The sequence below is a fragment of the Papio anubis genome, chromosome 11 (genome assembly GCF_008728515.1).
Source record: "Papio anubis isolate 15944 chromosome 11, Panubis1.0, whole genome shotgun sequence".
Taxonomy (NCBI): Eukaryota; Metazoa; Chordata; class Mammalia; order Primates; family Cercopithecidae; genus Papio; species Papio anubis.
In genome coordinates, this window is record NC_044986.1 from 6,200,741 (window position 1) to 6,225,891 (window position 25,151).

General features: G+C 44.0%; 2 protein-coding genes across 7 annotated transcripts in view; one reads left to right on the top strand and one right to left on the bottom strand.

Moving 5' to 3' along the window:
- The window catches only part of INSYN2A (inhibitory synaptic factor 2A), a 60,805-nt gene extending 52,136 nt beyond the window's left edge, over positions 1 to 8,669 (top strand). For all 3 annotated transcript variants that reach the window (XM_031651998.1, XM_009215619.4, XM_003904407.5), the window contains one exon: positions 6,081 to 8,669. In XM_031651998.1, the coding sequence (XP_031507858.1) occupies positions 6,081 to 6,264 (184 nt within the window). In that variant the 3' untranslated portion in view covers positions 6,265 to 8,669. The remainder of the gene's footprint in view (positions 1 to 6,080) is intronic.
- Positions 1 to 25,151, bottom strand: part of DOCK1 (dedicator of cytokinesis 1) — a 542,700-nt gene that overhangs the window by 305,757 nt on the left and 211,792 nt on the right. For all 4 annotated transcript variants that reach the window (XM_017944437.3, XM_017944438.2, XM_017944436.3 and 1 more), the window contains exons 26-27: positions 18,432 to 18,559; positions 16,253 to 16,348 (exon numbers count right to left, since the gene is read on the bottom strand). In XM_017944437.3, coding sequence (XP_017799926.1) covers positions 16,253 to 16,348; positions 18,432 to 18,559 — 224 coding nt within the window. The remainder of the gene's footprint in view (positions 1 to 16,252; positions 16,349 to 18,431; positions 18,560 to 25,151) is intronic.

The window sequence follows — 25,151 nt, forward strand, 5'->3', positions numbered from 1 at the left end:
TGGAGTGGGAGAGAATACAGACTGAGGGAGACTAAGCTGTTCCGATGGCCAAGGAGAAAACTGCTGGAGTTCTGGACTAGAGCAGCGGAAGGTGGGTGGAAAGGAAGGACAACGGGTGTTTTGAGGGTAAATCCACTCGACCCAGGGATGCAGAGGCAGGAGGAGCAAGTCGAGCTAGATTCCAGGGTCTGCAGTCGTCCGGGGCAGTGAATGGGGGCTGCAGGCTGAGTCTGGAAGGACAGAGATGTAGGCAGGGGGAAAGATCTGGTTCTGGACATGCTGGCTTTCCAGGGCCCTTTAGATATGCACACGGAGATGTGTTCAGAAGAGAACAACAAATATTTGGGGTCCTGGTTCTTATATAGCCTGGAGAGGGGGCCAGGGTCATATCCATAAACCAAGGCCCAGAAAGGACTTGCCTAAATTCACCTCTCATACAAGGGGGAAAGCGAAACCTGGGATTGGGACCCCAACTTTCAGCTTCCTCTGGACAATGCTGGTGTTGCCCATGGCGCTCACATAAAACTGGCCAAGTTGGCACCAACGTCAGTTGACATAAATGGTTGTGCTTTGGGGACATGGCTGGTCCTATCCAAAGCTACACAATAAAAGTCAGCCCATATCCCAGTTCGCCTGCCCTCCTGGGCCTCGGCCTTGTTCCAGGAGACCCCTGTGTGAAGTGGGAGCACATCTCGGCCATCACTTCACAGCCAAGCACACTCAGGTCCCCAAGGTGAGGTGATTTAGCCACAGAGGCAGAGCGTGAGTCAGCACAGAGCCACAGTTAGTACTGGGGAGACTCCGAGATCTAATTCAAAGAGAATGAAAGGCAGAGGCCTCTGACCTGCTGGCCACCGGGCCACACGGCCCTGTCGAGGCTGGAGACCCCAAAGACTAAGGGTTTTCTTCCCTTCCAGAAAACAAGCAAGCTCCAGGGCACCAGACTGTCCTGCTTTTAACTCTTAACTGATACACACAGGCGACTGGAGAAGGCAACTTTAAAAACGTGTTCCTCTTAAATTATCTTGAGGATTCAGTGACAGCTTGCTAAAGAAACTGTGGCAGGGCCTGAGTATTTATAGGAGCATGAGACAAACAGAGAATAAGCTGGAGAAGCAAGAAGGATGCCGCTCTGCAAAATCGCATGCGGCAGCGGGGAGAAGTGTTACTACAAAGCCTAGCACAGTCTCTGGGAAGAAAATAAAGCTTGGGTGCAGGCTGGAGAGCAGCCTGAGATGTAGGGCAGATTCTTCTTTCTTTGGAAATGTACAGAATAATCATGTTGTAAGAAAGTTCCCACACTTAAAACTTTCATTTTGAAAAGGGAAAGACCAACCAAGAAATTAAATCTCTCAGTTGCTTTAATCATGCATCACAAGGCGTTGCCAAGAGCACAGCGAGGGCGACACAGCCCCAGGGCACCGAGTGTTTGGGTGGATGATTCCCTTATCTGGAGGGAGAATGGAGGTGCAGGCAGGCAGAGGGCTACAAAGGTAAATCCCTACAGTCCCCAGGGATTCGTGTCTTGTCACCATCCCCAGCCGTCCAGGTTTCTTCCCTTCTCACCCAGCGAACTCTGCAGCCTGTGTTCAAGGTGTTTGTAGGACAGAACACCCCGCACAGGTAAGGCTGGCCTGGCTCCAGCTGCTTCAGACTCATGCTTTGAATCTCAAGAATCAGGACTCTTTCCAGGTTGCCGCTCCTCCCCAGGAGTAAGAATTCCTCATGACAGGGACACTCCCCCGCCCATACATTACCAACACCAGATCCCTCCAGTAGGAGGCAGCAGCACCACCCTCGGCTTCTGGCCTCCTGAGCTGCTGGAGAGAGGCCTGGGGGGTTTCAGGGGGGCTGTGCAAAGCCACAGCCAGAGTCCTGAGAAACCACAACAAGGTTTGGAGCCCAGGCTTCCCATGTGCCTGTGTGGCTACAGAATGAGCCCCTGCGCTGGAGCCGCCCTGGGAAAGCAGGTCCACACAGCATGTCTGGAGACCTGGGACCATGATGGTGCTCAGAACAAACATCGCCCAGAAAACATCGGGCTAGACCTCCACCTTCTATCCACAGAAAAGTGAAAAGGGGATAAAGTGACACTCAGGCTCCCCCTTAGCACAGTGACAGTGGCAGCTGGTCACTCACAAGCAGACCCCGCTGGCCGCACCCATCCTATCCAAGATCTTACTGTAGAATCCTAGAAGACGGGAAGGAGGGGACCGTGGCATGGGAGCCAGGCTCCAAAAAGATCCTGGAGTGTGTCTTGCAGAAACTGTTTCAGGATCTTCGATAAGTTCTGACAGAATGGAACCAGGCCACAGACTCCATCTGGAGTGGTCCTGACGCTGCCTCCAGGCAGAGCTCTATTTGTTTGTGGCAAGGAAGGTGTCTCATTGTGGGAGAACGCAACGTAATTTTTGGCCAAAATAAAGCAGTCCTGGGCAACTGGGACTAAAAGTGAGGTAGAATTTGCCTTTTTTTTTTTTTTCTTCAAGACAGAGTCTCACTTTGTTGCCCAGTGTGGAGGCAACCTCTGCCTCCCGAGTAGCTGGGATTCCAGACATGCACCATTACATCCAGCTAAATTTTGTATTTTTAGTAGAGATGGGGTTTCACTATGTCAGCCAGGCTGGTCTCGAACTCCTGATCCAAAGTGACCCGCCGCCCTCAGCCTCCCAAAGCGCCAGGATTACAGGCGTGAGCCACCGTGCCTGGCCAGAATTTGCCTTTTAAGACTCTGTTCTCATTCATTAATTCTAGCAATATTACTTAGGCAACTGCCAGGACCCAGCCCCTGCTGCAGTTGCTGGGAACAGAAAGAGGATGACGGCATGGCATCCCCTGGTTATGGTGCCTGCATTCGAGAAGATGCATTTAGGAAGATGAAGGCAAGTAATATGGGAACACATAATTATGTGGTTAGCGCAAAAACAAATAAGGAAGGATGGATTGGGCAACCTTTCAGAAGGTGGTCAGACAACAAGGAGGTTATGTGGACCTGAGAAACAGTGGGCCAAGGAGTGCTAGCCATGCCAAGAGCCCAGAAAGGCATTTCAGGTGGGGAGAAAGTGATAACCATGAAGCAGGCAGCAGTGGACAAAGATGTGGCCCCAAGTAGGGCAACCAACCCTCGTACCACCGGTCTGCCAGGCAGCAGGAAGGGAAAGCTGAAGCAAGAGTCACGCGCCCTCCACCAGGCAGGCCCCCAGGCACCATCTGGACAAGCCGCTGGCTCAAATACAGAGGGAGGTCTATGTGCAGGGCAGTCCCAGTGCCCTGGAACATCTAGCAGCAGCTTTTCTCCAAGTCCACTACTCTGACCAGAAGAGCAAGTGTTGCTGCCTTTTGATCCATTTAGCTGTTAAGACTAAAGGGACCTTTGTTCGATGTGAGCCAGAGTTGGCCAGACTGTTAACTTTCTGATGCTGTCCCCTCCAGTCAGGTTTCTGCTTCAGACTCAACCCAGAGACTCGGTGTGTCAAACTCAACTTAGAGACTTGGTGTGGTTCCCCAAGAAAAGTCTTTGAGCAGGAAGCAGTGTCCAGAACAACGCACATTATTCCTTCACACCTCTGCACACCTCTGCACCGGCACCATCCCACACACAAATCCACTGCAACTCACATGTGACAGATGGGGAGATGGGCTGGGGGGCGGACCTCAGGGTCAACTCGCTGGCCACCACTATGGGCGTTTCCAAGTGGGCCCTCACAGACTCACAAGTGCCCTCTACCAAGGAACCTGCCTCTGGTGGCAGATTCCCAGGGCAGCATAATGGGGAGTGCAAACAGGAATCAACTCGACAGATAATCGAGTCATTCTGTTAACAAGAACTCAGATTAGATTATTCTGTGATTACATGGTTCCTTGGTGTGATAAATTGGTTAATAACAGGATTCCCAATGTAGTTGCTTAATGGGAATTCAATAATTACAGGTAGCCAGAATTGTATTGTTAGCCTAGGAGATGCTAGCACCTTCTCTCATTTTAATAACCCAAAACCAACCTGGGGCTGTCGAAAGGGTTACGATCTGGAGAACACACCTTTGATATTACCGAAGCACTTGGTAAAATTACGCTCCTGTACCTAACATACCATATATTCACAGGTTCGATTGACAGGCTCCTGTTTTCCTTGTTAAATGTCCAAGTTGAAGAGATCCCCAATAGATACCTTTATTACTTAGCTCTTGTTTCCATTATAAGATTAGTGATCAACAGATAATAATGGTACAATAATATTTAAATTGCATCTTATAGTTTAGGAGGCTTGTCCACGGGCATTCTTTGGTGGGGAGAGACTGTTACCACAATTCAGCAATTACGATAGCCAGGGAAGGAACTCTTATCTCTCCTTGAAGTGAATGAATTGAAGCTTAACGAGCCCCCAACTCCCAAACCAGCATCAGGTGGAAGAGGCAGGGCGGAAATCCTATGTCCTTCTAATGCACCACATCACAGAACTGAGGCCCGAATTTCATTAATGCAGTATAGCCTTAGATTACACTTTCCACAATTGTCCTTAAGAGGGACTACGCCTCCATCATCACATAGTCTGGATTAGCAAGACTTCAATTCATGAGATTTTATTCTACTTCCTATAAATTAGAGCATAACTCAAAGAGGCTCTTTGAAAAAAGGGAAAAGGATAACTTGTTTTGGGAGCAGGAGGTTACTAGCCAAAAACTTCTCTGACAATTTTTTTTTTAATTTTTTGAGTAATATTAGAGTCTTTGACAATGAGAAAAAATGGAACAGTGGATTTAAAACGTGAAATGGCCCATTAGATGGGTCTTGAACTTGTTTTAAAACTCCAGATAATATAGCTTGGCTGTTTCTGTCTTTCCCAAATGTCAAAATTTGTCTAGGATTAATGGTTCTCTAAATCAATAGGATTTCATGTTTATAAATGGTTTATGGTTCCACTGGTTATAAAATGTTATGAGCTCATGCATTATCATCAACGCTGAGCCTTTACTGAAATCTACTGACATTTAGTCTGGCATCCAGACCAGACATGGAAGGAGGACAGAACGGAATCCTCCCAAGGCCTGGCCCAGACCACAGAGGTCCCAAGGAGGGAGAGGGCGAGCGGAGAGGGAAGCAAAGCTCCTCAATGCAGGGATCATCACAGAAAAACGATGCAGGGACCGGGGGTCCTATCCTAATTGCCAAGGGGACCTGTTAAGACTCAAAGTTAGAAGATCAAATGTAGTCCTTTGCAAAGACATGGAGAAAAGAGAGGGCTCTAGACAAGCTGACAGCAATTTTCGGAGAAATGCTGTAAGAAATAACATAGTTCAAAAATCATCTTTCACACCATCTTCTAACACAAACATTATCACTGCTGGCAAATGTGCTTCCACACTGGCTCTGTGCTTGCACGCCGTGGCTTGAGTGATGTGATTTTACTTTTGTGTTGTCTTTACTGAACACACCCCACACTTCTCCCAAGTAAACTGTGATTAGTAATGACAGAGTACCGTTCAATGGTGTTGACTCCATGAACACACTGTTCTCCCCAGCGATGGGCACTATGGCCCTTACGAGATTTTCAGACAGATAAGCTTTTGCCAGGGAGAATGTCAGCCAAGGTCATTTCCTTTCAGAATTGTTTTAGGTGGGAGGATCAGAGAAATCTATTTCTCTGATCTTGTGACACACTGCACAGGAACAGACCTTGCGTGCACTTGGTATAGATATACGAAGGTGACCCCCGCCCACTCATACTTTTGGTTTTCTGTTTTACTCCATGAAGCCCAGGTGAACAGACTGTGGACAAACAATGGGGTGATTCATATTTCACATTTTTCATTTCCACAAATACATACACCAACTGTGCACGGTAACACAATGTTAAAGATTCACCGAGAGAAGCAAGTAAGTTATTTTCCAAAGGAAGTGAGCCTACTTGAAATACTTCACGGCAGCACACAGCCGAAACATAGTGTATCGACTTGCTGTTATTAAACCATAAAATTACATTATAAACAAACACTGACCATGCCCAAATTTTGCTGTCACTAAGAGGGATCTTCATATGGAAAAGATCAAATGCTAAATTCTTCACTCTCTCTCTTTTCTAGTGTGGAGCTGGATTTTAAGCAGCAAGAAGACAAACTCCAGCCAGTTCTGAGAAAACTCCACCCTATTGAGGAAACTCAGGTCATACCTTCGCCTTACTCTCAGGAGACTTACTCCTCAACTCCCAAGCAAAAATCCAAAACTGAATCTAAAAAGCACGGAAGATGGAAACTCTGGTTCCTTTAACACTCACGGTGTCTGGAGTCTCGAGGCCGTCTTTAGAACCCACTGGAATTTAAGTCAACACTTTTCCAAAATGAATAGGATTGAGGGAACTGTGGTGCCCATTCAGGCACCTCCCACTTCTCGCCCTGCGTACCAAAAAGGCCTTTGTACCAACAGATAATTAACAGAATCAAGGTATTCCGTGTCACTCCTTGCCAGCTGTTCTTTGCAGTTCACTGATGTGGGATGTGAAATCTGAAATGAAACTTACATAGTCAAAGATGATAAGTAAAAATTTTCCCCCCACCCCCAATCTGCAAGTAATACATTATCGACCTGCAAGATGGCAGGTTGTCACCCTGTACACAGCTATAACTCATAATTATTTTCAAGCCTTGATTTTCTTTTTAATAATGAGAAGAAAAAGCAAGCCTTATGTTTGCGAAGGACTTCATTTTTATGTTTCACTTTGCAAATAAGCAGGGGGCGAGTGCAATTTTCAGCACATCAAATTCCGGAGAAAGCACAATTTTTTCAAGTGGTCGGAGACCATGAATAATCTCTAAAATGTGACTATATGTATATTTGCCTTCATGTGCTATAGCGCTAAGCCAAGTGACCACATCTCAGTGTCACATTGACACCTCAAAGTCAGCATCCTCTTCATCTCCAGACTTACGACATGTTTACTGCTCATTTTCCAAATGGCCAGCAGCCAGGAGTCCCCCCAAAGTCAGGATATGCCTTTAATCGCTACAAGTAGACAGGGTCAGAGCTATCAGACACTAAGCTTTCTTAGATCTCATTTTTAATCTTTTGGTACCCAAAGGCCAACTAATACATTCTGGCAAGAATCTGAGAACACACATAGAGATACACGATGGATAATCCAACCACCAATGAATCACAGGCATTCTGTGCCATGGCAGACAGTGTTTTTGTGGATCAATCCTTTGAGAAACTGTTAGCCATGGTAAGTGCAGCCAGACATGATATACAATTCGTTATGCTTTGTATTAACGGTGGAAGACCTGACCATCTCAAAGAGAAATAGCGTGTTTAGTTTAGCTGCTACCAAGGGACAACGTCGCCTACATTTAACCTATTAGTAAGTTGTACTAAACAACATACTTAGGGGAAAGCTGTGAATCAAATGTTTTTAGATATTTTTTAAATCAACAGTAACACTTAGAGTTCTCTCTTGATTACACATTGCAATGTAAATCTTAGTTCCTTTATTTTTTCACTCATTTCTTTGCACCTTGCAAGTATCTTTTTATAGAAATCAAATCCCCTAGTCTATTAATGCCTTTGTCTATCAATTTTTTTGATTTTCACAATAGGAAGTAGGGATCTTACTTTGCCTTTTTTTGGTACAACTTAAATTTTGAATAGTTTGTGAGCATACAGGAAAACCTAGTCTTGAAGTTTCAGTCCAGCAGTTTCACATCTAGCAGAGTGCTGACATGCACACCTCATTGATTAGATGCCAAACACACAGTGGCTGACCTTGGTAAAAGGATCGCACCTGCTTTTATCAGATTGGAGCTACTTCTTGCCATGTATTTTCCTCCTGACTCAATAGCAAATCTGTTTTAGTTCTAAGTGTTTTGATTCTACAAGGACCTAGTGATCAGTAATCAGATCGGACCTTGAAAAAAAATGAAGAGTATATCGTGTAAACATTCTTTGGGGGCCACTCAAACAATACCGCAGTTGTATGCTTTAATTTAAAACACACATGTGCACACACACATCTTTTGCGGAAACACTATATGAGGTTCGAATCCCTGAATATCAGTAAAAGGAAATGAGAAATATTTTTGTGCAAGAACAATGAGGAAGTTGATCCTATAACATGAAGGAAGTGTAATTGTTTCATGTAAACATTTAAAAATGGGTTTCATGTTTTTTATACTGTTTTTAACTAAAGTTATAAAAATGTTTCCAACAAGTTCTCTGTCCTTATGTTTTAAGAATCCCAGCTATCTCAGTAAATTGAAATAAGGGTATTAGCATTTTTCTAATCAGTAATACAAATCTGTCTAAACAAGAGGACATCCTAGTACACAAAATAATGTCACTGTTTCACACCAGTCTAGACCAAAAAGAAAAAAAAAATTAAAATGTTCAGAGTCAAAAAGGAACTTCTGAAGATAAACTAATTCCTCCCTAAAAATTAAAGTATGTTTAAAACGGAAAAAACTATTGTCAAAATCATTTCATAGTTTAATTGCAACTCGTCACTAACAGATGGTGATTCTTCTCTTGGAAAGATTCAAGTAAAAACTCTGATACAAAAGCAAGGTAAAACGCACAGGGTTCCCTTATGTAGATGTACACATGGCATTGCATATAGAGATTAAATTATTATACTTGTCATTAAGTTCTTTATTAATTTTTAAATAAAAAAATCAAAGATGTTTTATGTGGCTATTAAACTTATTTCATGGCCTCAAAAATTGGGGAACATAAAAGTAATCTAAGAAAAGAATAATAAAGGAAGAACGTTTGGGCTGATAGGCATTTCATCGGTCTGCAGAAGACAAGAGCATCGTACAGGCTGGGCCTGACCCACCAGCCAGAGCTGGCCTGGCCTGGGGAGGGGAGGGACTGACCCATGCCCCCCCATGCACCCTGGCATGGAGTTTGGCCACCGGAAGACATGGTGGCATTTTAGAATGCACACAGGCTCACAGCAGGAGGTCTCTGAGGTTTAATTTTTAAATAACCTCAGAAGAGACGGCTAAATACATTGAGTGTTGTCAGAGTAAGCTGTGGCATGTAAATCTTGCCTCCATGGCCCAGGGAAGGTAGCGCCTCTCTAGATCTTCCATCGTGCACATCCCCAGCCTCAAGGGACCAGCGCCTTCTTCCTTTCTTCTTCCCCTCCCTAGTGGGAGATAGGCTGAGCGCCTGCCTCTCCTGCTGACACGAGCCTAATACTAACCCATCTGCACATGTGGGCTGGCGCTTGCGTCACCTGGACGGCCTAGGAGAGGAGAGGCCACGACCCTTTTTCCCAGTATCTGCAACCACGGAGTCCATGTGCAAGGGAGAGGGCATTGTAGACTGAGACTCGAGGCTCCTGCTACCATCGCATGTTCTTCAGGGAGAAGAAGGGGGTTCCTTTTCTGACACATGCAGAAAGGGAAGGAAGGCCCAATGCACAGCCCAGAGCAGGCAGAGGGAGGGGTCTGTCCCATTCTATAATCATTTCTGAGCCAACTATTGGTGCTGCCTCAAAGGTCCTGTTCTACAGACACCCAGATACAATGAAGGGTGCCTACTACTCAGGTGCCCACCAGTCACTCTACAAGTGTGCAACTCACTTCCAAGAAGCAGAAATCCTGTAGTCCTGCATCTGCTCCTTCGATCTCTGACCCGCCAGCAGAAGATAAATGGGGAGAGGCTCAAAGCATGGGAAAACCTTGCTACCTTGGAAACAACTTAGGTAGTTGGCAGCGTTTCCCATGTACCCTGAGAGGCAGTTACTTATCTATAGCCACAGAGAACTGAGATGTGGCTGGACTATTGGGTGTAAATGGTGTCACAGTCATGGCCCAGCCTCAGGCAGACCAATTCCAACCTACAGTCACAAGGAGGATGACTTGCAACACTGTTTTCCTGGGAGACCACACAGGCATATCAGAACCAAGATACACAACTGTTAATTAAAACTGTGAAGACAGACCATCAAATCATGGCCTTTCCTAGAAGACAGCAAGAAAAGGAAGCAAGAAAGAGGCATGAACTTCTCTATGTCATGATGTTAGTAACACCATGGCCTGTTTAGAAAACCTGTCACTGGTGGACCCCTTCCTTGGGAGCATTTTTATTAGCAAGTGAAAGGTGATGTAATTACGAATCAGGGCAGTTTTGCTGGAGCAGTGTCACCTAAAGATCAGAGCAGCTGCTTCCCACACCAGCACGTCGTCTTTGATCTATAGAAACTCTACCACTAGCATATTTGCATGCGCTGCATGTGCAGCCACTTTATTTACTGAAAGTAAACAACTTTGTGGTGCAAAGATCAGAAAGAACATCCGTTTCATGAACTGGCATAAAGTCATCAGGCTACAGTGGATCCTATACATTCTGGTCAATGACAAGGTCATTTTAAGTTGTGCAAAAATTAACTTAAGGCACTCTGGTTTTGCAAATACCTTTGTAGTTTGGTATGAATATGTAAGGACTGCAGAGCATATTTTGCCCATTCAATCATGTGGTTTTTACTTCTTCTGCAGTAAACCCATAGCTGGTAACCAACCTTGAAAAAATACCAGGGTCACGGGAATATAAAAAGAAACCTAAAATTGCTGTAGCTGCCCCAAAGAAAAATGAACTTATAAAACCATTGTTGCACACATACATTTTAGGATGATTTTCTGAAAGCAGGCAGGTTTATTAGCAAACAGCACAATTATAGACATTTTTTATGATGATTATATACAAAAGCCAGACACTGTCTATTTGAAACACATTTTTTTTTTGCAAATGATTTTAAAATCATTTTTAAAACACATTCATACTTAAACTCTATTACAATGGACATCTCAAAATGAATGCTCATGCATGGAGATATAACATCTTTGTGAAAATATTTGGTTATAGTCTTGGGAAAAAGGCACTATTCACTGGGAAACCAATTCTATTATACCATTTTCCAAATGAAGGAGCATGTCAGACCCTTATCAATCACCCAGGCTTAGAGAAAGCACTGGGTTTTCACCAATAGCAAATTCCCCACCCAAGATGCTGTTGTCACAATGAAACACACCCTCCACCATCCCGTCAATGTCCCCCTGAGAGAGTGTTTAGAGTGGAAACAAAATAACTTCCATCACTTGTGTCTAGGGAGTCAGGATGCTCCAGTGGTCACAAGAGTTAAGTGGAAAATCCAGGCAACATCTTCCCCTTCCCTAAGCCCACTTCTGTCAATGTTCAAAGGGAAGTTTTCCTTAAAAGAAGCCCACGTTTTCATTTTAGTGAATTAGTAATTTCTAATCCCCTCGTGTGTATCCAGGCCACAGAAAAATCTTTAGAAGTCCGTCTCACTCCATTACATTTTTAAAGGACCTATTAACAGAATATAAATCTGATCATTTGAAAGAAGCAACAGCAGCTCATGTCACAGGAGACGGAAATGTAACTCATTTCACCAGCTCTCATCTCAGCCTGGAGTGCTTCTTACTCTAGGAAAAGCACACACCCAGTGGCTGGCCAGCCCACCTGCACAAAACACAAGAGCACCTGTCCCAGCCGCGGTCACCTGCTCAGACCCGTGCGTGATGAGGAAAAATGCGGCTTAATGCTGAGGGCTTAGAAAGCTTCTCAAAAAGGAATGCTAAAATAAATCCTGAAGTCTAACTTAATATAAAAGTAAGTATTTCACTCCATGTTTCTACCGCATCAGACTACATCAGAGTAAAGATAAAATGACCTTTTCGTTCTGTGGCAAGGCTATTGCAACACTTCTGTCTCTGGGCATATGCTAAGTATTCACATGGTCTACAGTTCCGTAACTGCCAAATGGAGTTGCTTCGGTTTTTCCTTAAGGATGTAATACTTAGGATCATAGCACATTATCATCCTAGGCACGAGATGCATTCCAATCACCCATTTCAAATATAATCAACTAAAGCAAACAATATACAACTGACTGCAAAGTCGAGTTTTTGTAAAATCCCACAGATATAGATAAAAGCCGTATATTGCATATCCCAACTTATCTAATTAAGTGTGAAGTTCCCCAGTTTTCTATTCCTTACATAAATAGGGGGAAGCTGTCAGGGCATAATCACATTCCCAATTAATAACTTATTCCGATGGAAAGAGGCCACATTTCTAGTACTGTTGTTGACAACATCATACAATAAATCATTAAGTAAAGTATATCAATTTCAGAGTTCTTTTTAATCACTTTAATTTTAAAAAACTCATTTTCAGTGATTACTTAGAATTTTTAAGCTGATTCATAGTTACATAATTTCTACTATATTTATGCAAAACTGAGTAACACATAAAGACTGGAATCTCTAAGGTATATAATGGAATGGTACAGCCTACCCAAAACAGATCTATGAACTATTTTCTGCTCTTTTTCCACTCTAGAAGGTCCACTGATTAAGGTTTTCGTCCACTTTGTCAGGGATACTTTTTGCCTTGATCGTCCTCTAATCTAAAATCGCAGAGCAACAACAATGACTTTAAAAAGTTAATGCACAAATCTATATTTGATGCAAATTGGAAGAGCAAGGGCAGGCATCCTAAACAGGGTAGCATTTCACTCACACTGCTCTGTTGACTCCAGAGAGGGGGGCTCGTGGCTGGCTGGAGATTACAAGGTCCCACTAAACAACTCGAATTTTCAGTGGCGAAGGCCCTTCTTGAAAACATCTTGATGTTGTCATCACTCATTAAATGATTATAGCTTATTCAGAATCTTTTTGAGAGTCCTTCCAAGACAGCTGCGTTTTACAAAAGAACCTCCAAGGATTTTTTTTTACTTCTTTACAGATCTTAGAGATGGTAGAATTGGGAGGAGTCCGTTTAAGACCTCTCTCGTCTTCCCACTTTGAGGCTTCTGTTTGGGAAGGTCAGGGCTGTGGAGGATGGTTCTGGAGGCGGGCAGTTTGCTCTAACTCTTCCATTCCCGGACACTGCTTAGACCCCTATGCCAAATGCTTGATATCAATGTGGCTCCAGATAAGACCAAGCATGGGTCCTCGCTGTCACACCCCCTTCTTAGAACATGCAAGGCTTCTTCCTGAGGAACTCCTCAGGGTTCCTTAGAATACATGGGTTCTTCCAAGCTGGAGCATCCCAAGCCCTTCAGGAAATGGGCACCTAGCTTGTGGTCTGGCCCTTCCAGCAAGGAGATCCTAGAGTTGGACCATGGATACAACATGGTAGACAATAGAAAGGTGCTTATTTCACTGAACAGCTGTCTCCCTAAGCAGGACAGGGATCTAGGAGCAGCTCAGTCCTTTCGATGACTTCTGAAGTGGACCATGGCCATCAGCATCATGTGCCTGTGTCTTATAGAAGGGACTGACAGCATACACGGGAACAAAATCCAGGCTCAAAACAAGTGCTGCCATGCTAGCTGTGGGATCTTGAACTGTTTCTCATCTGTCTGCAGGGCACTGTGAGAATTAAATGAGAATCTTCCTGTTCATTACATAGTGCCTAGCACGTAAATGCATGCTCAGTGAAGAAGTGCCATTATTACCACCACACTTATCATCATGCCTGAGATAAGAGAAATTTCTCAAAGACATCCTGGACCACATGGTCTGTGAGGAGACACCATTCCCTGCAGGTTCTGTTCTACCCTTTGATGAAGCTGCGAGCACATCTTACAATCTCTCCACATTCCCAGCTTTCCATGAAACTTTATGAGCTTTTTCTCTGCCCTCTTCCCTCCAGTTTAACTGTCGGTCAATGGGCTACAAGCCAAGTGAACACACACCCACCATAAAGACCCTAAATAAGGCTGGGCATGGTGGCTCATGCCTGCAATCCCAGCACTTTGGGAGGCTGAGGCAAGTGGAGCTCTTGAGGCCAGGAGTTCAAGACCAGCCTTGCTAACATGGTGAAACCCCATCTCTACTAAAAAATACAAAAATTATCTGAGTGTGGTGGCATGCACCTGTAATCCCAGCTACTGGGGAGTCTGAGGCACAAGAATCACTTGAACCCAGGAGACAGAGGTTGCAGTGAGTCAAGATTGCACCACTGTACTCCAGCCTGCGTCACAGAGTGAGACTCTTATTTTGGGAGGGGGAAAAAAAGACCCTAACTGGAGGCAGGATTGTGCCCCAACTAGACACAGGACCACACCCCTAACCAGAGACTGGACTGTGCCCCTCTGACCAGAGACAGGACCTCCTAATCGGAGAGAGGACCATGACTCACTAACCAGAGACAGTACCATGTTTCCCTAAGCACAGGCAGAATCATGCTCCCCAAAACAGAGACAAAACAGTCTCATGAGACCACCTGCCTCCACTTCCACCCTCTCCCTCACCTGCCACCATCCCGGCATGCTGTCATGTCATCCCCAGCCTTTCTAAGTCCGCCAATCCCAGGAGGGTCTTGGCAGAACCACACTTGGTTCAAGTTCAAGCCACACACTGTTTGCTCTACATAACGCCCTTTCCAGTTCCATTCCTGAGACTGTGCAGACTGCACCTGCAGCACAACCCCAAGAAGACAGGAACGCCGGACCTCAGGGGTCAACGCCGGACATCAGGGATCAACGTCGGACCTCAGGGGTCAACAGGTGGCTCCTGGAGTCACCGCAAATCCTTCTCCATGGGCTCAGTGCCCATTCCATATTAATGTGTTCCAAATGTGTTTCAAGACTATGAATAAGAATAATTATGATGGAGAATAAGAAAAGGCAGGCAAATTTACGTTTATGTAATAATGGAAAAGTCTACTGTAAATAAAGCCAATTTACATGGAAACATTTTATTTCCTGAGTCATACATGTTGTAACCCCAACTTAAAAGAGCACACTTTAAAAAGGAAAATCTGAACCTCACATGTGCTGAAGCCCTAAGACACGAACTGTTTTACTGGATGGAAACACACGAAGGCAGCATTTGTCCATCTGAGGGGCCTGTCTGTGACTCACACAAAACAGAGTCCTCTGTGGTGACACCAGACATAGAAACGCAAAGGACCCCAGTGCTCCATTCGGACTATGCTGTCCAAGAAGATACACTTCACCTCCCTGTTCACACCCCAGATGAGCAAGACACATCTAGGAAAGACCAGGGTACCTCCTCTGATTTCCAGTGAAAACTCCAAAAGGACGTTTTCTCCTTTCATTTCAAGTTATTTTCTGGAAAGGATCTACCAAGGCGAGTTAAATGATAATGTGTACTAAATATTTTAAACATTATCCAGTCTATCTTTGATGGGCATTCGGGTTGGTTCCAAGTCTTTGCTATTGTAAACAGTGCTGCAATAAACACACGTGTACATGTGTCTGAATAAAGAAAATGTGGCACATATACACCATGGAATACTATGCAGTCATAAAAAAGAAAGAATGAGTTCATGTCCTTTGCAGGGACATGGATGAAGCTGGAAGCCATCATTCTCAGCAAACTAACACAGGACCAGAAAACCAAACACCACATGTTCTCACTCATAAGTGGGAGCTGAACAGCGAGAATACATGCACACAGGAAGGCGAACAACACACACAGAGGCCTGTTGGGGGTTGGGGGCAAATGGAGGGAGAGCATTAGGACAAATACCTAATGCATGCGGGCCTTAAAACTTAGATGATGGGCTGAGAGGTGCAGCAAACCACTATGGCATATACATACCTATGTAACAAACCTGTATGTTCTGCACATGTATCCCAGAACTTAGAGTTAAAAAAAAAAGAGAGAAGAAATTATAACCTCTTGAACCTCAAAAAAAAAAAAAAATTTAACAAGACCTACTCATGCATTTTTTGCTGAAGGAAACAAACTTAAGGTAAGGGGGTGGGGAGGACAGCAGTGAACCCCTGGGAAGAGGCACCGTGATCAGAAACTTGATGGACTGTCTAATTAGTAAAATATTCTGGAAAAAAATGAATAGGCTCCTGCCTAATTACTGTTTAAGAGAAACACCTACAATACATGAGTAGACAATAAAATAACTAAGGTGAAGTACCTCAATTACTTTTTAGGGTCCTTCATAAAACTTTATTAATGGCACCTTAAATGTAAACACTATGGAGAAACTGCCAGAAGAATGAGGACTGAGCAGAAAATACATATCTTTTGCTAGAAGACAAGAGCCAAATGTTTCTGTCTTTAAAGTTGGTTTGCTTCCCCTTCAACTTTGACATTCATTTGGAAAATGAGGACATTTTATATACCAGGCTGTATCTCGATGGCTCACTACACTGTAATATAATAAGCTTATGTTCAAACAGCAATTGGAGAAGACTGCTGTCAGTCCCAGTTAAATATCTAAGCGTATGTCACCAAGCACTTACAATGAGTTCGGAATCTCGTCCCATGGAAATGACGGTTCGGTTCACGGTCCGGAGAAGTTTCTCCATGATAATCTGGACGTGTCTCTGAGTCGGCCCCTGGGGAAGGACACACCAATGAACATGAACGCCAAACAGAAACACTAACACGCAAGCCCCAGTGGCTGCCATTGAATCCACTTACCCTGTAAAGAGTAAATCAATTATAACCCTTAATGAGATGAAAAATGGCCCTTGTCAAAAGCAAAAGCTCCCACAAAGAAAACTCAGGGGATTTTATTAATTATAGTCCATTAATGATAATTTGTTATATATATAATCATAGTAATTTAATTTAAGCAAATCTTAAAAATCAAAGAAAATCTGTTTAAACAATATAATGTTTATGATCCCTGATTAGCCCACCAATTAGTTTTCTAAAGATATTTGGCCATCTGTAAATGGAAGGCAGGCAGATAACAGTCCTAGATGGTTCTGCATGTCAAATGCAAATAACTTAAACAGTCACATAGGCTAGAATGTTTAAACAGCATTTAGCAAACTATCTAAACTTCACACTGCTGTGGCATTTTCTATCAGTAAAAATTGACTCTTTTATTAGTGTGGGATGCGATTGTTGATTCTTCTTTGTGAACTCTGAATCTGATTAAACACATGCTCTAGGCCCTTCCCAGCGTCACCACCTCCTCTGCGAGCTTTGGCCAAACAAGCTCTTACACCAAGCTTTTCTTCAATAAAAACACGGAAGAGCCAGAAATGGGATCACTGGAGGCTGGCCTTTGGGTGAAGGCTTCCAAAAAACCTCTCCAAAGGCAATGCTCCTGTAAGAGCTAAGGTTTCTAAGCATCACTAAGAACAGATTTAATCCTATCTTTTTCTTCCAGATCACCAACCAGGCTCTGAGAGAATGAACCAGTGCTACAGGGGAGAGGGTGACCAGGTATGTGGGCATGGTGAGTAGGAGGGATTTCCAAGGTCATGCAAGAAAGGGCCAGGGACAAACCTCATCTACTTAAAAATCCTGGCTACTCTGTCCAGGGCTAAGGGCAAGGACGGACAAAGCCCTGCTTTCACCTTTCCAGGCACACCTGGAAAATCAATAGCATCACATGGGTGCTCATATGTTGGAAGTGAAAGGCATAGGGTCAGACTTTTCCATATGTGCTGGCACAAACTTGCTTTTTATTTTTTCTTTCATTTTCTAGAGATGGAATCTCACTATGTTGCCCAGGCTGGTCTTAAACTCCTGGGCTCAAGCGATCCTCCCAACTTGGCCCCGCAAAGCGCTGGTGTTACAGGCATGAGTTACTGCCCTGGGCCAGCACCAACTTCCGATTTTTAAAAAAGTCCCTGAAAGAAGCATACAATTTAGAAATGCAAAAGGAAGAGGGTTGGCCGGGTGCGGTGGCTCAGACCTGTAATCCCAGCACTATGGGAGGCCGAGGTGGGTGGATCACAAGGTCAGGAGTTTGAGACCATCCTGGCCAACACAGTGAAACCCCATCTCTACTAAAAATACAAAAAAATTAGCCGGGCCTGGTGGCAGTCACCTGTAATCCCAGCTACTTGGGAGGCTGAGGCAGGAGAATCACTTGAACCCGGGAGGCAGAAGTTGCAGTGAGCTGAGATTGCACCACTGCACTCCAGCCTGGGCGACAGTGTGAGACTCTGTCTCAAAAGAAGGAAAAAAAAAAGGAATAGGGTAGAGCTACAAAAGCAAAGCACTGACCTATGGGGAGAGAGCCTCGGGGGAGGAAAAGAGCTGCTCTTCTCCTTACCAATCTCAGCATACCTGGCCTTGTTTTTTTTTTTTTTTTTGACTTTGTGCATGTATTACTTTAATAAAAATAAGAAGAAAGAATGCAGGTAATTAGCCAAGTTGAAGCATCAAAGCCTTTTTGTCTGACGTTAAGGATGAAAATTTAGGTCCTGAAAGGCATTTCACTGAGAAGACACAGGAAATAAAAAATGATTTTCAATGCAGAAGGATAAATGTTATAATGTAATAATCATCATATATACATAAATAAGAATAATTTAAGGGTGCAACTCTACCGAGACAAAAAGAGAGGCTAGACCTTAAAATCAAGGCCATTCATTTTTAAATGAATGAAGCTGTACTGCAAGGCAAATGGCAGGTTCAGACAAATGACAGGACATCATGCACAGAGCCATCGCTCACCACGTCCTTCCTGTACAGCACCTCCAGGATGTGGCTGAGCAGCTGACAGCAGGCCTCCAGGTCCTCCTGTCTCTCCAGATGGTACTTGAGCTGATCGGTCATCATGGGAAGCAGGATCTCTCTGCAGTCTACATAGGACACAGGGTTGCCAGTCAGTGTGAAACCCACCAAAACACAACTATGTTTGCTATAAGCTTGTCTGCCCTTTCAAGCAGTTTGCATTTACATCGTGCAACACGTGAAACTGACATCTGGAGGGGGGTCAATTACTTGACTGTGAGAACGTCACGTCTGCTGTTATTGTAAATAATTCACACATAAACACACTTCCATGCATCTGTGTGTGTATCCGAGGTAAATAGATAATAATTTGCAAACACACAAGATACATATAAACACACACACACTTACATCCCATTGTGTGCACATAAATGCAGACACAAACACACATGGGTTTTTTAATGAAATTTCTCTAACTATAAATTCACTAATTTACAACATTAAAAGAAATACTTCCTACAACACAAATTATTTGAATTGGCAGCTTTTTTCATCCATTCCAAGGTGAGTCAAAAAGTATGGTTTCCTTCTCCTGGGTAGAAGATGCCAATCTTGGAATGTGGCAATTTAAGGCACACAGAGCCCTCACTGAGGAGGAACAGGAAATGGAAACCAGGGCAGAGGCCCCGCTACGGGAACCGTGGCTATAAAATTAAGGGATGCCATGGTGTAAGGATCAGAGGCAAAGCAGGTTTCAATTTCCATTTGTTCTTTCGATAGGAGCATAGGAAGGATGTTCAGAAAATAAAAGAGCAATAGGGAAACAGACACAAATACGATTAAAGGTGAAATGCAATTCCTAATTGTCTCTTCCAGCTGGGAAATCCAACTTAACTGGAGCATCATCCGCTCTCCAGCATGGACTACCTGTTTACAACACCAGTTCTGTGTTTCGACGCTAGTCCAGCCATTCTTGTTTCCTTTAAATGCAGAGCACATGAGGAGACAGCAGTGCTCTAAAACCTTAAATAGACTTAGCCGGTTTTCAGGATTTTATATTTTAAGACTTACAACATTAATGATACATTAAAACATGCTTTGCATTAATGTTTCTTTTATGTAAGAAAACTATAAGCATGCAACATTGGAATGGTTCTTCTGAGTACGCAGAGCACACTCAGAACTTTCCCACAAACTACACTACAGTGAAGGACTGGGGTGCAGGCAGAGAGAAACAAAGATTGAGAAGAAGCACAAACCCTTCTACTCCCCTGTCTCCAGTCGATCACATGTGGGCGGCCCCTGCCAAAGCCCTCCCCAGTTCCAATTTTTATTGATTTCCCAGGAAAGGACTGATAGCAACGCCATTTTTCCAAAAAGTTTTGTCCACTTAACATAGGAAAATGTGAATGTCCCTGCTGATTTCACAATGCCAGTAGTCAATACTTAGGCGGAAGTAATGCAGGATGTGCTAAGTGCTGCACATCTTCTGGAAAGAGGCCATGTCAGCCTCGAAGGCTGTGGTGTCTGGAATCCCTCAAGAGGTCAGTGAGGGAGAGCACAGTGCCAAGATGGGATGGGCTGGCCCTATAGGAGACTGCCCGAGTGTTAGAGCCACCTGAGAACAAAGCCAGTCCAAGAGAAATGAACAAGAAAATGACCTCAAGGGAGTGAATCCAGCCTGGAAACACTAATGCATAGGACCCACTATTTCCACAAATACCCCCAAATCTCAATGCCTTTCCTATAGAATCTACAAACTACATCCAGACTCTTGAGCTGCTGACCTTAACCACAACGCAGCATCCAACGTAGGGTTTAACTCCAAATGCTCTAGCCCAGCTGGCTGAAATGCTTCCTCAGCCCACCCTTATCTGAGCCCAGCCCTGCCAGCACTCTTCCTCGTGGTGCCCACCGTGATATCTCCCAAATGAGTCCTCTTGCCCTTTGGCTGGAAACACATCACGCACCGTGCCAACCTCAACATGGGGAGAGCCCTGGGCCAACCCTGTCACTTGGTCATCCCTAGCACTGCCACCATTCTGGAAAACAAGCTGAATTTCCAAGAAACCTCAGAGGGAGTAGTTAGAACCACTAAGACCCCTGCAGGTAATGATAGTCCCTGACAATGTGACTAAGGAAAAAAATGACTACATAAGCTTAGAAGCCGACTTCCGAAGCAAGCTTAGCATAGACCAAAGAGAGGGAAAAGGTCTAATGGACCAGCCAGTACAGGTTGGAAGGAGGGTGTGTCCCTAAGTGATTCCAGAAAATCAGGGGAACATAGCGCTGGGCTCAGAGACAGCAGAGCTGGCCCTATAGACTCTGGTACCCAGATGTCCCGGCCTAAATTCATCCCTCACTGCACCATTTATCCGTCATGCTGGGTAGGCAGTTGTGGTCTGTGCTGTTCTCAGAGCTAACTGAGTGTGCTGGTCTCATTTGTTAGAATTACTCTGGGGAGAAAGAAGAGGTGTCTGCCTGTTCACCTTTGGCTGGGAGATGCTATCAACCATCTTTGGTTACCTGGTGGGAACGTTCACCATCCACCCCACCTGGAGGACTGCGCTACCTTCACCTGTTTGCTATCCAGCCTCTCTTGAGGAGAAACAACAAAACTTTTAGAAATGTCACTGTCATTTTGTCCCATATAAAGACATTTCATTCACTAAGCCCCCAAGAAGATTTTTTTTAAAAATTGTTATAACCATCCTGATAGACGAGAATCCAACTGCACCTCAGCCTTCATGACCCAGCCATCCATGGCCAGTCAAGATCAAGGCGGGAGGTGGGGCTATGTCTACTTTAACTGTTGGGACAAAATGAGATGACGCTTGAGGGACTTTGTAAAAAGTCATCCAACATGCCTCAGTGAGAGGTGTCCCCCAGCACCATCAGCGTCAGGAAACTACGCCCCTGACCCCAAAACAGAACCAGGTCACTGAGGCTGGCAACCAGGCTTTCCCTAAAGGCCAAAGGTCACTCTGCCCATGCCAGGGATTTCAACCAGGCCTCCAGGCAGAGGGTCATACAGGCTGTGGCACCTTACAGTACCTTCTGTCACCTGGTCCACAGCAACCCATTCCAGACCCCGAAGAAAGTCAACTCCCCAGAGCCACTCAGAGAGGCTGGGAGGACCGAAGCCAAAGGCAGCAAAGCCAAGGAGTGCACCTCCCTGGTGACCTGTGATCTGCAGGCCTCAGCACAGCCCCTGGTGGACCCAGGTACAGGCAGGCCTCCAATGCCCCGTTATCGGAACATCTGAAATACTGATTGCTTTAATTATCTGTTCCTCCTTACTGGGATGCAATCTCCATAAAAGCAGAAGCCTTCTTATTTTCCTTAAATGGCATATCCAAGCACATAAACCAAGGCCTGATGACAGTGGTAGTATGAGTGTGTGTGTCTGGGATTAACTTGCAATTACATGCATGCGGTATCAAACTAAAGTCTGCAGTTAAAAGCAGGTCTGCTGCTCCCAATCCTCAATAAATGGTAGCTGTTAATAGCAATAATACAAATGTCATTATACAAAGTCAGCCTTTTCAACTAAAAATATACAAAGAAAACGAAAGCCATACAGCTGTGCTATCCAGTACAGTAGCCACTCAGCTGCCTTCCCCAAAAGTGAAAACATAAATTTCTTAAAACCTCATGTTTGCCGGGCGCGGTGGCTCAAGCCTGTAATCCCAGCACTTTGGGAGGCCGAGACGGGCGGATCACGAGGTCAGGAGATCGAGACCATCCTGGCTAATACGGTGAAACCCCGTCTCTACTAAAAAATACAAAAAACTAGCCGGGCGAGGCAGCGGGCGTCTGTAGTCCCAGCTACTCAAGAGGCTAAGGCAGGAGAATGGCGTGAACCCGGGAGGCGGAGCTTGCAGTGAGCTGAGATCCGGCCACTGCACTCCAGCCTGGGCGACAGAGCGAGACTCCGTCTCAAAAAAACAAACAAACAAACAAAAAACAAAAACAAAAACAAAAAAAACCTCATGTTTTAAGGGGCTTCTCTTATTTTGTATTTCTGTCTACAGATAGTAGGTTTTTTCAAGAAGTGGTGGGAGTACACGTTTTAAGTAACAGTAAGACTCTAGAATTTTATCTTAAGATAGCAAATCAAGAGCACTGAGGAACGTACACTACAAAGACAGACAGAGGAACAGACAGACACACACACACACACACACCCTACAATGACCTATTTTAAAGCATGAACAGCTGTCTCTGGCAGTCAAGGAAGCAGAATCGCCTGTCTTCCTATGGACTTCACACCTAAATGTCCTGAACACTCTTCCCATGGACAAAATGTCATTTCCACGGGTTTGGCACTGATAGTCCCATTAGTTCCAAAGCAGATGGCCTGGGAAGCCAACAAATAATCCACCAGGAGAAAAAAAAAAAAAAGGAACGCGGGATCTTATATTTTAAAGAAAAACACATCATCTTTTGAAAACTCTGGAACAAATACTCGACCAGAAGTCCAGGAACCTGGGTCACTTTACGGGATTTGGGGAAAGCCTTTTAATCAGTTTACTCACACATATGAAGAAATAGTGCAATCCCCCCTGCTGGCTCTTTGCTTCGTATCTTGGGCAAGTTACTTAAAGTTACTGAAACTCTCTAGGTCTTAATTCTTCTTTTGTGCAAAATGGGGATGCTGTCGGTCATCTCCCAGATTGACCGTGAGAACTAAATGATACAATGCGTGTATTTAGCAAATATGAGCCTACAACAAATGGTGGTAACAGAAGGAATAGTATTATACAAAGTCAGCCTGTTCAACTAAAAGGACACAAAAGAAAACTAATACCTCAGAGCTGTGATATCCAGCCCAGAAACCTCTGAACATGTGAAATCTAATTAGTGCCACGGAGGAATGGAATTTTTAACATTATTTAATTGTAGTTAATATAAACTTAAATGTAAAAAGTGCTACTGGATTTACTTATTAGAAATCAATGTTTGAAACAATTGGGGTATGTGAATCTCATTTTTCAAAGGTAAATTATATTCAATGATGAAAATAAAGATCAAGTGTCTGGTGAAAATTTCACATCCAAACTGAGATGTGCTGTACAGGTGTAAAATACTGGATTTCAGAGACTTCATATGAAAAAAAGAACGTAAAATATGTATCATTAATAATATTTAGAGAGAATTCATGTTGCAGTGATGTTTCAGACAAAATACATTGTTAAAATTAATTTCATCAATTGCCTCATTTTTTAAAACGTGGCAACTAGAATATTTTTAATTACATACATGGCTCACATTCTATTTCTGCTGGACAGCACAGTCTCAGAGTATGCTAGTAAGCAGATGTTAAAGACTTTGTATGTGACTTCTGATTGTTATGAACTGGCATTTATTGTAAGCAGAGTCACGGCCACAGCTCTCTCCTATCAGACACCCCATCACACATACATGACTCCAGGACTGCCAGTGCTTGTCAGTGCTGACTAAGGCTACAGTGACCTACGAGGAAGCTAGAATCAGCTAGCACAGCTGTCCTGGTTTCCTCTGCCACGCACAGAGCTATAAAGGTAGCCAGGTGGGCCCAGGCTCCATGCAAATCGGCTGTGAGGATCACACCAGTCACCCTTTCACGGCCCTTCCCCAGTGTGATCCACAATGATTACAGATGGCAATAATTCAACATCTGTTCATCCTCAGTTGCAAGGGCCGAAGCCAGGATGATTAATGCTCTGGTAATGGGGACAGAGTAAAAAATATTAATCTTTATAAAAGGTATTCAACAAGCATTATCAGCTTATAAATGTCCAAGCAGAATATCCAACCATAACCCCATTACAGTTCTACATTAAAGCAAGATGCAAATACAAGAATGAATTTGTCCATTTAAAACATTCATTTTTATGAACACTGAGTAATGTACTTCTTAATTTTTAGTTTGGTCGCATTAAATAAATGATCCATAAAGTGCATTTAATAACCCTGTGAGTGTGACATAGAACTGAGATCCAGAATAACACTTTTCATGAGAATTAAACAGTAAGAACCATATACATGCGGGGTGTTTGCTATTCATCTTGTATAGTCAATTGTCTTATTTTCCAACCATCTAAGAATCCTGGACCCACATGTTTCAACACGTCCAGGTGCTTTTCTCCCTCCATTCAAGTCTTCAAACAACAGAAATACAGAAGACGGTGCTGACACTGTAAGGATCACAGAGCCAACTACTTAGCTCCACATTTCACAGATGTGGGAACTGGGAGCTGAGTGAAGGGACCTTCAGGATTGCACCCCTATGCACCCTCAGAGTCCGAATTATTAGATGTCTGATTCCTCAGCTGGAGCTCTGCAGGGTAAAGGATCCGTGCAGGAACACATGTGTGTAAACCTGTATGATTCAGGCATTTTTACATAACAGATGCAAAGCAAAATTTTCAAGAATCATTTTAACCTAACAAGTCATGAAAGTTAGCAGTACCAGAGGATAAATGAACATCGAGTTACCCTTGGTAGGTCACTTTTCCTTTCTGCACATTAGTTTCCTAGTCTGTAAAATGGAGTAAACACAAATGGCCTGTGCAGTGTTTCTATTCCAAGCTGCCGGGCGGTACCTTTTAAGTGTTCTGATTGGAACAGGGCCACTGGGCAGAGGGCTGAAAATGTCAGAAATGTGGTAATCTGCAATGCACCCTTGAGGTGTTCAGTATCATGGAATTTGAAATGAAAAGGTGACAGAGCAAGCAA